The sequence below is a fragment of the Bombus terrestris genome, chromosome 2 (genome assembly GCF_910591885.1).
Source record: "Bombus terrestris chromosome 2, iyBomTerr1.2, whole genome shotgun sequence".
NCBI classification, from domain to species: Eukaryota; Metazoa; Arthropoda; class Insecta; order Hymenoptera; family Apidae; genus Bombus; species Bombus terrestris.
Genome location: NC_063270.1, coordinates 9,328,160 through 9,342,239, shown reverse-complemented (window position 1 = coordinate 9,342,239; position 14,080 = coordinate 9,328,160). Strand labels below are relative to the sequence as shown.

Genomic DNA, 14,080 nt, shown 5'->3' with positions numbered 1-14,080 from the left:
CGCTGGCTCGCCGAGATATTCGAACGCTCGTTGCTAAACGTTTTACGAAAATACACGTGTCGCGAGAATTGCCTCGAGTCGCGTCTCTATCTCTTCCATCGAAATTAAAAGAAGACGAAGGAACAAGCGGACATGGGCATATTCGCGACACGATCGCTTTCGAATTTCAACGAGATAATCGCCACGCTGTTTCGTCGGGATACCGGTGAGGATAATTTCGACGAAGTTGGAAGATTTCGCGTATATTCCGAAAGAATTATCCACGCGTTCGAATATTTTCGTGCGCTACGATTAGAACGTAACTGGTGTTTGTGGCGATCGCCAGAAGTAAAGTTCGACAGCGGAGGAAACGCTTAGCGAGCAAATTTAGACGAGTCGTAGCATAGTGTACCTTGGTTGCTTCGTTTAATTAGCGTTAGAATCGTTAGACAGAAGCGGACCACGTAGTCGGAAGCGTAGTTTCGCCGCGTATCGATCCCTCGTCGTTACGCGCTCCTCCACGATATCAACGATATCGACAATCACACGCACGAGCCTCGACGCGTCTCGTACGCGTCGATGCATCGTCAACGATCCGATAGTTGTCGCGAGACGCTTTGATTCGCCGTTTCCTTCGATTCACGAGCGATCGTTTAAGCTCCAAGGATGCAGTTTCCTTTGGTTCGATCGTCCAGCCTCCGACGATTTGCGTTGGTTGCCGTCGACGAAACGAGAGGCGAAAGGCGAGTGAAAAACGTGTCCTTGGTGCCTGGAAAGAGTGCGAGAGGGTGAAAATTACATGGGTCAGCAATTGAAAAAGTCCTGCTTCGGTCGATGAAACTCGACAGGTTTTTACAAAGAAACTGTGAAACGTAGATCGCGAATGAAATATCCCAGAAGGTGTTAGTTACGCATAACGCGTTTGCGATGCCAGTTACTTTTCTTCACGATCGAACAGATCTGTCGTCAGAAACGGAAGAACGTTCTTGTAGTTTGGTTTGCTCGTGTATCTCAGACACAGCGCTTCCATTGACCAAAGAAACTAAGCGCTTGAAGGAACAACAAGTTTTTACGATACGTACCGTTATCTACTCTGTCGTCAGACAATTTAACTTTCCTTTTATTTTGCGCGCGGTCGAACGCAACGTCGAGTCGCGTACCCGCTGACGCCAGCGTATATGACGGCAACGTACGGCCGAAGGAAGAAGATCGCGATCGAGATCCGCGAAGCAATTCGACGACGAACAGCGACGAAAGTTTTGCCTAGCCGACGACGATCGAAAGCGAAACAATTACGATCGAAGGTTTTCGAAGATTAGATTCGACGAGAAAATACGTTATCCCGTACGAGGCCCCATAGGTGCATTGCCGAGGAAAAACATCGAGCACTAGTGGGTTGGATGGATGGCGAGGGCTTAGTTCACGATTCACGAAAAGAGAAATTTTAAGAGAAAAAGCGGAAAAGATAAAACAGGAAACTAGAGAGAGAGAGAGAGAGAGAGTATAAAAAGAGGAGAAACGAAAGCCAGGAAAACGGAAAAGGGGGACGAAAAGACTGGCTGAAAGACGGGACTATCGTTGACGATGAACGAGGGTGGTTGAGAAACGCCGTGTCGCGAGAACGAAACGAATTCGCGAAGGGGAAAGCCGACGAAACCGACGTCTCGATGCAAGTCGATGCTACGATGCGAAAATATAATAGGAAACGCACGCTCGTTCGTACGCGATCCGAGAGGTGGTGAGAAAACAGGGTAGGAAAACGAAAGGGAAGCGTTGCAGAGAGATTAAGGGAAGACGAACGCGAGCAACGAAATTGAAAAGAAAAAAAAAGAAAGAAAGAAAGAATGTTTTTGAAAGAAAAAGAGAAAACGCGGAAGGAAAAGCGTGCAACGATCGAAATGATACGACGATACGTTGGCAAATAGCGAAATTCCCGTTGCCCCAGCCCTAAAGCCCCTCGTAATTAAGATACCTAGCTCCACGAGCGAAACTAGCCAAACCCTTGATTAATGCTACTTTGTATTTTCTTTGTTTTCTCTTTCTGTCTGTCTGTCTCACGATCCCGTGTTCCCCGCTGTGCTCGTTCGCCCTGCTCGCCTGCCCTCAACCAACTACGTATAAAGTACGTAGTGAAGTGTGTGATTGTCGCCATTAAAACGATCGGCAACATTATGTTGGTCACCTATCTCCTACAGTTCATGTTCGCTGTTATCGGGGTACAGCTGTTTAAGGTAAAGCCAACCACCACCACTTAGAAAGTTTATACTAAGCCAACGAGAACTTTTCTCTTCTTCTCTCTACCACGTCTATCTCGTTTCTCTTTCTTCTTCTACTTCTTCTTCTACATCTTCGTCTTTGGCTTCCTTCTTCTTCTCCTACCTCTACTTCTACCTTTTACTTCTTCTACTCTTTGATTACTACTACTACTATTATTACTACTACTACTACTACTACTACTGCTACTACTACTACTACTACTACTTCTTCTTCAGCTCTCTCTTTTTACTTTTCGTTATTCTTGTTTTCTTTTCTCCGTTTGATTTATTTGGCCGTCGGCTGTTCACCGACGCGGACGGCCTCGCGTTACAACCGGAAGTTTTGGACGCGTCACGGAAATGCAAATTTCCTTCGCGAAATACGGGGTGCCATTCGCGTTTGCGGAAATTGCCGCTGTCCGATCGCCATCCGTTTAGTGGAAAATTTCGCGTCTCTCTTCTTTCGCACGATTTAACTTATCTTCTGGGCGAACCCCGAATTTCGCGACGCGCTGCACACTCCGACCGGCCCATCGAAACTCGTTCGATCCGACTACTTTTTCTCGATCCTTCTTCGACTCTACAAAGGAGAATATCGGCAAACGAGGCAATCGTCGAGCGTAAATAAGATCGATGGAACTCTATCGTCTTGCAACGTTCCACTACCATGGCCAAATCGCGTACACGATGAGAGGATCGGTTCCTCCTCGTGCACATTAGTCGGTGTCCTCCTTACGAATCGATAATGCTTTATCGGAACGTTGGACAGGATCGTAGTAAGGTGGGGCACGAAACTGGCACGGTGATCGATCAACTTATTCGAGGATACTTCGTTGCTGCCAATATTACCCTTTGCAGAGACACGCTCTCTGCGTTCACGATAACACCCTCGAGCACGGTAACACACGCTGTTAAACGATCGAACGCTTCACCGAGAATACCAGCCGGGGCTGTAACATCCACCGAGAGTAACGTTCTTACTCGTCACCGTCGCTTAACGAACGCTTTAACGAATACGTAGCTATCGAACATATCGGATAGACAACACGTTTAACAAATCGGCATGCAAGTTTCGCTGTAAATGTGAGAATGAAGCTTTGATCGTAGTGCATGCTGATCGAACGCGCAAATATACCGGAACCACGAGTCAAACCTAGCCTAGTCCATCTACGCCATCGCCAAGTTCCACTGCTCTCCGTCCCAACAAAATTTCAACTCCGTTCGTTATCGAGTTGCACACTTGCAAACAGCCTTTCTCTCGCCTTTAGTTATCGCCTTGGAAGACACTCGCCGCTATCGCTCGAACCTTACGAGTAGACGAGTATCGCGTCGCGTGATAACGAAGCTCGAAACAGAGCAGCCCGTCTAGATGCACAGATATAGTCGTAGATTGTTAGTAGAAGCGGCTTAGAAGCAAGTGTAGCGCCAGCCAACCTAGAAATCTCGTGGTTGCCGTTCGGGACAACGGCCAACGAAAACCTACGAATGCATGTGAACTCGTTTTCTATCGTAACGATCGTGGTTCGCATCGAAGGCGAACGTGGTTTCACGAAATCAGGAAACGAGACTCCTTGACCCAAACGTTTCGTACGATGCAATTATTAGATGCTCTTAAAGGGGCAACGAAACGAACGATCAAGAAACCCACGCTGCACTCGGTGTTCTTTCCACGGCTTATCCGGAAAGTCGAACGAATCGTAATGCGCAGCTTCGTCGTTTCGAAACGTACGATTTGTCGTGCTGCAACAGTCGTACCAACGAGTCTGGTTCTAGGCGATTAAACCGCGCGGATCTCGAGCAGGGCTCTTTTCGAAAACACGCAACCAGAAAGTCGAAATCGTAGCTATCGCGCGTAGGGCTTTCATCGAATCGAAATTTCATTCTTTAACTCGTTAACCGAAAGCTTCTACGATCGAGCAATCGAGAAAGCTAAAGCTAAGATGAACGAATCGTGTCGAGTGCCGATCCCAGTCACTGCCAACGTACGCAAAATACGTTTGTTTCCGATGAAAACGGGACGACTCGTTGACGCTGCAACTGCCACTGGTCCAAGTGGGCTTCCTGTCTTTCCTATTGCCAAAAACACGTAGATTCTTCACGATTTTCGAAGATGGACGTTTTCGAATTTTAGTTTGTTCAGACGGAGAAACATAAACATTAGTTTATGTACAGGGTGAGTCAGTAAGTGGTACTATCGAAATTTACTATTTTACGTTATTTTATTTCCTATTGTTTTCATAGTAAAACGTCTTCAACTAATCACGTTTGATTTCCAGATGCTTTTTAGAGGTTCTTTTAAACGACAATGTTTTATTGTTTTTCCAACGTCGGCCGGACGATAATGCAAAAGAGCATTGTCCTATTTATACCGAAGAACCATTAGTTTGGCGGATAATTTATTAGCTTTAACTCGTCAAATTTGCGTGGGAACTTGACAAACTAAATTGAAAATATCTGCCAAACTAACTAGCTTTGGTCCCGCTGACGTTCTAAGAGATATCACGACAAATACAACAGATATTAAATACGATAACTTATTTTAAACAATACGTACTTCCTATCGACTCACCCTGTATATTTATTTATTTTTACCAAACGTCCGATTATAATTTTCTACGTACGGTGTATATTTAGGCGGAGGTTAAAAGTCGACGTTCTAATGTTCTAACGTTGAAAAGTAAAATATCTACGAAGAAAGAAGCAGTTGTTGCGTCTAGCAGAGGCCAGGAATCGTAAACGACGAACGATCTCGTCTTGTCTGGTTAACAGGTTAAAGTCTGTTCGCGAACGAAATTCCTGCGAAGAAACGTCAACAGTTGCCCCATTGATAATTAAACACGTCGCGATGCTTCGACGAGCTTTGTTCCCAATTGCTCGACGGCTGATACTCCGTCGAAAACGATCGAAACGATCGGATCGTCGATCGTGTTGATCGGAAGAACCTGCGACAACTATTTTCTGGACTCTCGATTTTACTCGCGCACGTGCCACGTCGCTCGATCGACGTAGGCCAGACGAGACAGCCTGCACCACGGCCTACATTTTGTATATATTTCACACGTATAGACTCGTATTATCGTGCACGCTTAACGGAATGACATACATGTGTATATATATACATATGTATATATACATGTATATGTATATATTTGTTAATTTTCTAATCTTTTTTTTTTTTTTTTTTAATTTATTTCATTCTACCAGTTCTTAATTTTTCTTTGTTCTTTCCTTTTACTTTGCTCGATCACTAGCTACTATTGACTTTGCTTCAGAGAATGGCCAATTAACGATACGCTATGTCCACTTTATCGACACTCGTGATATCGGATGGAAAGAATGACCGATTTGTCGGATTTTCCACGATCTCCGTGACGATCATAGATACATTGGAAACGCGTTGAAAATGATAAAAGAACGTACGAGTAAAAGTATATCAAGAGTATCGATACGTTCGACAGTTTTGTAAAAGGTTGCGCGAAGCCTCTAATTGACAGCGATCTGCTTCGCATTAATGGAATTTTTATGTTGTATAGGGCAAATTTTTCTATTGTTCCGATGCATCGAAAATGACGAAGGACGAATGCCAGTAAGTTATCTCGCAAACAAACACAAGCCCCAAACGTGGGATATCGTTCAGTGTCGTCGCTACGTACATCGAGGTAAAACGAAGGTTTTCCTTTTGTCCGCGATTTATCGTTCGCAGTAACGGCGACATCGACGATTCCCGCAAATCGGATCGGTCAAGCGAAACAGGCACAACGAATAACATTGGCGGTGGCGTTGATAATTTCAGGGGTACGTACCTGGAATACGACAACGGCGATATCAATAAGCCGGTGATGAAGGAGAGAAGTTGGGTTCAGCAACGTTTCCATTTCGACGACGTTGCCAAAGCGATGCTTACGCTTTTCACCGTGTCCACGTTCGAAGGCTGGCCGTCGTAAGTAACCAAGCGTCGTCTACCGCGTTCACCCGCACCACTACTTCTTCTATACTTTCCTCTCTTTCTTCCTTCCGCTCCTTTTCGAATTTCAAAATCGACGAAACCAGTGTATTTCCAGCGGAACACACAGGTTATTTTTCTTTATTCTCGCAATATCGAATCGTCCGTTGCGCCATTGCTAACAGCGGTATACGGAAAGAAAAGATAAACGAACAAGCTCGATGCCACCAGCCACGGTGCACACCGCTTAGCATTTTCTCTCCCAACAGATTACTAGACGTGTCGATCGACTCTAACAAGGAGGATCATGGACCAATTCATAATTTTCGGCCGATAGTGGCCGCGTACTACATCATTTACATCATTATCATAGCATTCTTCATGGTGAACATCTTCGTTGGTTTCGTTATTGTCACTTTCCAGAACGAGGGTGAGCAAGAGTACAAAAACTGCGAGCTCGATAAGAATCAGGTAAGTTTGCCGAATACCAACCGGCTATCAACCACGATATCTCGTATACCTACATCTCGTATACACCACCGTTCATAAATATCAGGACACTTTTTCTCTCGTTTCCATTACACAGGGCCCGTACGTTTCACGTTGCGATCAAAATTTCATCGATTCGCACCTACGTACACGGCCTATGTTTCCAGTGTCGTCTCTATCCGACAATCTTGGAACATTTCCAGGGATTTACATACAACGACGTAGAACGACACTCTTAATCGATCCGTTATTTATCTGCGATCGATGCAAAAGCGGTTTAAGTTAAAAGTTAAAGTTAAGTTAAAAGCAGTGCCACGCTGGTACTTTCGGATTAATCGGATGCACCAGACCATCGGGTGTCCTAACGCATACTTATGAACGGGAGGGAGTGTACATCTCGTGTACGTGTCGTATACATGTAGAAACTTTTCACGTGATTGCATAGCGGAATTGCATCGAGTTCGCGTTAAAGGCGAAACCAGTGCGACGATACATACCGAAGCATCGAATACAGTACAAAGTGTGGTGGTTCGTCACATCTCAGCCGTTCGAGTACACCATTTTCACTCTGATCATGATTAACACGGTGACCTTAGCGATGAAGTTTTATCGACAACCGGAAATCTACACGGAAGCGTTAGACGTTCTTAACATGATCTTCACCGCGGTCTTTGCCCTGGAGTTTATCTTTAAGTTGGCGGCCTTTCGATTTAAGGTAGAAAGTCAAACGAAACAAACAACGCGATTATAATGGATGTTCCGACGCTCTCCAATCGGACAAATCGTACGATTAACGCGAACCGATTAATTACAGAACTACTTTGGCGACGCTTGGAACGTTTTCGACTTCATAATCGTTCTTGGAAGTTTCATCGACATCGTTTACTCCGAGGTCAATGTACGTTGTTCGGCAACAGATTTGCTCGCACTGAGTATCCGAGTTTTATCCGATCAGACAGTTAAACGGTCAACGTTAAAATCTTATACTTTCAGCCTGGCTCCACTATCATTTCCATCAACTTCTTCCGGCTGTTTCGAGTGATGCGGCTAGTGAAATTGCTGAGCAGAGGCGAAGGCATCAGAACGCTTCTCTGGACGTTCATCAAATCTTTCCAAGCTCTGCCATACGTAGCTCTGCTAATTATAATGTTATTTTTCATTTACGCCGTGATAGGTATGCAGGTAAGACACGACCAGGTGAAAGCAATTACTCGGAATAGCGCGCCAATTTCCAAGACTCGTAAATACGCTTTACGTATATCGCGAAAGTAATCCGAAATTTATAGAAACTTTCTATCGCGATCATATCATCATTCTACACGATACGTGTAAAAATCCGCCGTGGTACGCGTTCCAATATTTTCACCAGTCACCGTATATCGAGTCAAGCGAAATCGGCGACGTATACCGTCGTATCCCGAATGATTAGCGGCGAAAATGCAGCGTGCGTTTAGAGAGAAAGAGCTCGTACGTTTTTTCAGGTATTTGGAAAAATCGCGATCGACGACGATACGTCGATAGACCGGAACAACAATTTCCAGTCGTTCCCACAAGCGGTGCTGGTCCTGTTTCGATCGGCTACGGGTACGTGTTCGTCGAAACTTCCAATCGGATAATTACAAGTCTGTTAACCCTTAACGCTGCGATTTTTAATTGTGAATATCGACCGGCAGCTCCAACTTATTCTCATCATACTTGAGTCTCATCGACTTGCAAGTTTCTAAGTATCAGATTTTAAATGCTACAATAACGTGTAAATAATAGTATTAGAGTCATTAAAAAACGATCTTTATTCATCTTAGAAGTAATATAATTTTGATTACAATATTTATAACATCGCACATCGATGGTATTTGAGAGACAAACTTGGAGCGTTAAGAGTTAAACGTTTCGACGTTGCGTTAAATCGACGTTTACTCGATGCAGGCGAAGCTTGGCAAGACATCATGTTGGACTGTTCGGCGCAGCCCGGTAAAGTGAAATGCGACCCAAACAGCGACGAAGTGAATAATCACAATGGTTGTGGATCCGACATTGCATTTCCCTACTTTATATCTTTCTACGTTTTATGCTCGTTCCTCGTAAGTAACATCCAACGTTTTACGGTATCGCGCAGAAATCTCAGGTCGCTCGTACTTCTTTTCGTTTCGACATTGACGAGCAACGTTGTTTCGCAGATCATCAATCTATTCGTCGCCGTAATTATGGACAATTTCGATTACCTGACGAGGGATTGGTCGATCCTGGGTCCTCACCATTTGGACGAGTTTATTCGTTTGTGGTCCGAGTACGATCCCGACGCGAAAGGTCGTATCAAGCACCTGGACGTGGTCACTCTCCTCAGAAAGATATCTCCGCCCTTGGGTTTCGGTAAACTCTGCCCTCATCGCGTCGCGTGTAAAGTTAGTGTCTCGATATCGTTTGGCGTTAAATCGTTTCGTCCTTCTACACGAAACTTTTTCTTAACAAATTCTTCAGAGGCTGGTTTCGATGAATATGCCGTTGAACAGCGACGGTACGGTGCTGTTTAACGCGACTCTGTTCGCCGTGGTGAGGACGTCGTTGCGAATTAAAACCGAGGGAAACATCGACGACGCTAACGCCGAATTGAGAGCTGTGATCAAGAAAATTTGGAAGAGGACCAGCCCGAAGCTTCTGGATCAGGTGGTGCCGCCACCCGGAGGTATTTTCTGCTCTTTAGTTTAGTTAGCCACTGTGTATCGTCGAGAATCAACTGATCGATCGCGAATCTTCTAGGCGACGACGAAGTGACCGTGGGCAAATTCTACGCCACCTTCCTGATCCAGGATTACTTCAGAAGATTCAAGAAGCGCAAGGAGCAAGAATTGAAGGACGGTAATAAGGAGAGTCACAACACCGTCACGCTTCAGGTAATATTTATGGCAAACGTATATTCTCTAGGCGACGTACGATTGTCGAAAAGTAACGACGAAAATGCGAACGTACAATTTCTACGTTGTACGTTTGAAAAAGAAGAATAAACGTCAGTGTCAGTTCGGCATCGTAGCCTAATCGCCTTATCGTTTCGTTAAAGGCTGGTCTGAGAACGTTGCACGAAGCCGGGCCCGAACTGAAGAGAGCCATTTCCGGAAATTTGGAAGAACTGCTGGACGACAATCCGGAACCTATGCACAGGGTATCGATGCTCGCAAACGCGATAGTAAATCTCGTTTTCTCGAACGCGAACACGAACTAACGTGACTCTTTGTCGCTTTACAGAGGAACCACTCGTTGTTCGGCAGCGTTTGGTCGAGTATGAGGAAGGGACATCATAATTTTAACCGAGCCAGGTCGCTCAAAGTGAACTCCACGACTAAGGTAAATATCCAGAGGACTGTACAAGTTGTAAAAGTAAAATATATGTACGTAAAGCGCCATTTCCACAATCTGCTCCGTCGGAAGAATTACAAAAATTGGAGAGAAAAGAGGCGCAGAAACGGAAGATGCGCTAAAATGTGGTTCGTTTGGATCCGCAGGCTTCCCCGACAAACTCCATAGACTTCCTGCCGTACTCGTCGCTTCAGAGAGGAAGCGGACACGACCCGCCGAATCAGATTACCGCGAGATCTCACCAAGTTGTGCCAAACGTAGCAGGGTTAGTATCGATATACGTAAAGGACGATATGCGTGACGAACGATAAACGAGAGCGACGGAATGTCGAAGCGACGATTAAAAATCATACGAAACGTGATTTAGCGGTTTGAGCGACAGTGCGATGAACCAAATGGGAATGGATCCTAAGCTCACGGGTATCGAGGAGAACATACCACTGAGACCATTGGCCGTGTTCGGAAATCCCGTCCAGCAGCAATCCTATCATCACACACCTTACAAAGTATTCGAGTAAGTAGATAAGAATCGTTAGAAACGCGCCTGATTGGCGCCGATTATGGTCGATGAACGCGCGATCGGTTGCTAAATGATCGGCGGTTAGAGTTTCTGGTTTATGGGCCGCATGAGAGATCGCGTCGTGTCGAAAGTAGAGAAAACTGGGAAGAAAAGAAACGGCATGATCGTCCTAGTGATCGGTGAATTATACGTTTCAGCGGTCCAGGTAGCGGTAATTACCTTCATCCGAATAGCGAATATGGTAAGAGACGTTAGGGTTATGGGAGTCGATAGTTTGCTTTTACTTGATCGAATAGCATTTTTCGCTTGCGCGCTTGCATGCGTAACCACTAACCACCGGACCTCGACGATTATCGCCGAGTTTGTTCCACCGTGTCCGAGTAAGGCGTCTGACCACGCGCGCCGATGGATCTGAGAATCGACAAGAAATCGGCCAGGTTAGCCCAGGTACCGAAGAGATCGACTCTCTCGATAGCTCGGTTTTCTTTTCGTTACGTTGCTCAATCAACTGCATGTTCTCGCGCCTGATCGACAATATTTTCTCTCTATATATTAATGTATATGTGTGTATACATATATATATATACATATATATATATACACGTCACGGTGCAATAATTTCGCCGACTCTGCGATATCGTCGAGTGCCTGGATGAAAGGGTTCTCGAGGACGCGGCGACAAGGGTTCGCCGACACGTCGAAAGCCAGTAACTAACTAAGAGAGTGGTTTTTGCCCGTTCTTTGGTGTTGCCCGTGTCGCGCGGTGCGTCCAACGCGCGTCGACCTCGTCGCGGCTGCTCGAAGCAGTCTTCAGGACGGAATCGAGCGGCAGCTGACGCCACCGACGCCACCACCCCGAAGGAACCCACCCCCGTCCATTGATCCGAGCACCGGCACCCTGCACTCCGTGCAAATCTCATCCGGCAAGTCCGCCAGTGCAACGACGTCGATCGCCACGTACACGAACACGTCCACCGCTACGACCAGCCCGAGCCTCGGTTCATCCTCCAACGGGACACGGTCTTACGCGACTAGAGGCTGCTGCGTCGATTGTGCCGTCTGGAGTAATCACGGTACGATTTACACTCTCATTCTCTCTGTCTCTCTGTCTCTCTCTTCTCTCTTTCTCTTCTCTCTCTCTCTCTTCCTTCCTGTCTATCTCTCTCTATTTTCTCTATGAAAAAGTGATCTCGTCTCCCATCGATCGATTGAAACTACAATGATACTACGATGGTGTACAACAGGGTGTTAGTGGTAATAGTCGCCACGATTGTTCAGGCGTTTCTCATAAGACCAAGGTAGTTGAAAAGAGAAGCAAGTCGGTAGATTTACGTTTCGTGAGTTTCAGTCAGAGTTGTGAACGGATGAGAAATCTGATGGAAGTTAAAGGAGTTTCAAGAGTTTGCCGTGGTATCTCGCTGGCGCAAGTCTGCTTCGCGTATTAAAAACATCGAGACTAGCTTCTCAGCCGATTCGAAACGAGAGATGGATTTCCACTTATTAGACGGATCTGAGCAATCGTACACGTACGTTTATTGATATAAAGTATCGTCTCGTAAAATTAGGAGAAACGGCCGAGAAATCGTGGCGATCGTTGCGTTACAACGCGCTTGAACCCTGTAGAAATTCAGAGTCAATGGGATCGAGAGTTCGCGGGAATAATAAAAAAAACACGGTGTCGTCCGAACACACGACAGCCATAGATCGCGAGGACGGAGATTCGTCGGCGACGAGCGAGTATAGCGAGTCCGGCGGGTCAGGAGGTTCAGAAGGTTCGGGAGATTCAGGAGGTTCAGGAGGTTCAGGAGGTTCGGGAGGTTCGGGAGATTCAGGAGGATCCGGTGGTTCCGGAGGGTCTAGTTGGAGCAACTCGGAGAAGGTCGGAGAACTTCGCGGAGGGTCGCTGAGGCAGGAGTTGACGGTAGCGTCTCGGTGCCGTGTTCGGGGTCGACGCGATCCGCCGGTCGCTAAATCGGCGCCGTCCAGTTTCCGGAAACGCGAGACCAGCGGCGGCGGTGGTGGTGGACAGTCGAGCAGCTCGACAACGTCCGCGAGTACCGGATTCGCGCGTAGCGTCGCCAACGGCCTCAAGCTCGCCCAGACCCAGGCGATCGCTGTCGCCGGCTTCCTCGCCGACGTCGACTCGCGACACGACCGCGTCTGCGTCTCCTGTCTATCGCATCGGGCCTCTTACCACGGCAGAGGTGACTAATCCTCGACTAATACACGCGATCCACACGCCTATCGCCAAGGCTCCCATCTGTCTGCCCGCCTTCCAAACTCATACGCTAGCTTCCCGGCTGCCTTCCGCTCGATCCGGAAGAAAACTCCGGCTCTGTCGAGTTTTGCTTCCGATCGGCGCCAACGTGCTTGTCATTTGCCATTTTTACCTACGTTAATGCATGAACGACGTCGGATCAGCATCGACGTATTCGTTGTGCGTGTGTCGGACGTGCGTCCGCTTAACCCTTTCACACCGAATTTCTCTCCATCTCGCGAAAAACCGTTTTCTCTTTACTATGCACGATGGAAATATTTCTCTGAAAATCGGATGTAAACGCGTTTACGCGTTGTATTTCGTGCAGTTAGTCGTTAGACGGATCGTTAAAGTAGGCGCGAAAGGGTTAACGACGATAGCACGGCATCGATACTCCTCCGCATTGCTTCGTAGCAGCATGAACTGTCTCGTTGATCAGGCGACAATCGCATGCCGTTCGTACGCGTACGCGTCGATGGATGTTCGAGGAAGATAAGCAAAAGTTGCTGGAAAATGTTGGTGGATCTCTCGTTGCACGAGATCCATCCTCGCTTTTTCAAACTTGTCTATTCGAACGAACGTAGCATCCGGACGCGTGAACAACCGAACGTTGTCGTGTTAGTTGCTGCGTTAGTTGCTGCGTTAGAGACCACCATAGCGGGACCATAGGTGTGAACGTATCGATGTTGGTCTAATATGGCTCTTCAGCGACAGCCATCGGATTTAATTGTTAAAAGAAACGTGGTCGTAATCCTCTACTCGCACGCACGCGCGTTTCCGACTTGCACCCAAACAGTTTGCATTTTCTTCCTTACCCGATCATTGCACACCAACGATGCACCAACCATGCACCAACGATGCACCGTCCATGCACCAACGATACACCAACGATGCACCAGAGATACACCAGCGACGCTGCAACACACAGACACGAAGATACACGCGGTCGTTGTATGGCGCGTGTATCGCACGACGAAATTCTCGCTCGGAGCATGCGTTCTGCCAAACAGTTTGAACGTGTAACCGTTTGCGATGTGATTCGCTTGTCGCGACTAACCACGCAACTGCTCGGTATGGCACGAATCGCTGTTGAGATCGTAGAGGCAGAGCGTACCGCGGCGAGCTTAATTCCTTGACGACTGTCCTCGTTCGTCAGTTTCCTGGGCCGGTGAGAGTAACGGAAGCATCGGCGCAGAGCGCCTGTCCCACAGCTTACCCGGCAGTCCTGCCGATCGGAAGCCGAACTTCGAGGTCATCGGAAGCGCGGAAAGCTTGGTTGGCCGGGT

At 46.9% G+C, this 14,080-nt stretch overlaps 1 protein-coding gene across 19 annotated transcripts in view; it reads left to right on the top strand.

The window, feature by feature from the left end:
* The window catches only part of LOC100649439 (muscle calcium channel subunit alpha-1), a 58,611-nt gene that overhangs the window by 37,936 nt on the left and 6,595 nt on the right, over window positions 1–14,080 (top strand). For 3 of the 19 annotated variants that reach the window (XM_048414567.1, XM_048414561.1, XM_048414562.1), the window contains 19 exons: window positions 2,103–2,210; window positions 5,768–5,820; window positions 6,028–6,174; window positions 6,447–6,648; window positions 7,112–7,381; window positions 7,481–7,564; window positions 7,660–7,848; window positions 8,148–8,250; window positions 8,593–8,747; window positions 8,844–9,068; window positions 9,145–9,349; window positions 9,424–9,557; window positions 9,722–9,823; window positions 9,907–10,005; window positions 10,164–10,282; window positions 10,385–10,531; window positions 11,282–11,610; window positions 12,235–12,741; window positions 13,951–14,078. In XM_048414567.1, coding sequence (XP_048270524.1) covers window positions 2,103–2,210; window positions 5,768–5,820; window positions 6,028–6,174; window positions 6,447–6,648; window positions 7,112–7,381; window positions 7,481–7,564; window positions 7,660–7,848; window positions 8,148–8,250; window positions 8,593–8,747; window positions 8,844–9,068; window positions 9,145–9,349; window positions 9,424–9,557; window positions 9,722–9,823; window positions 9,907–10,005; window positions 10,164–10,282; window positions 10,385–10,531; window positions 11,282–11,610; window positions 12,235–12,741; window positions 13,951–14,078 — 3,306 coding nt within the window. Of the gene's footprint in view, window positions 1–2,102; window positions 2,211–5,767; window positions 5,821–6,027; window positions 6,175–6,446; window positions 6,649–7,111; window positions 7,382–7,480; window positions 7,565–7,659; window positions 7,849–8,147; window positions 8,251–8,592; window positions 8,748–8,843; window positions 9,069–9,144; window positions 9,350–9,423; window positions 9,558–9,721; window positions 9,824–9,906; window positions 10,006–10,163; window positions 10,283–10,384; window positions 10,532–10,734; window positions 10,779–11,281; window positions 11,611–12,234; window positions 12,742–13,950; window positions 14,079–14,080 lie in introns of those variants that run through there. The other 16 variants (XM_048414577.1, XM_048414565.1, XM_048414569.1 and 13 more) reach the window with 14 other exon arrangements.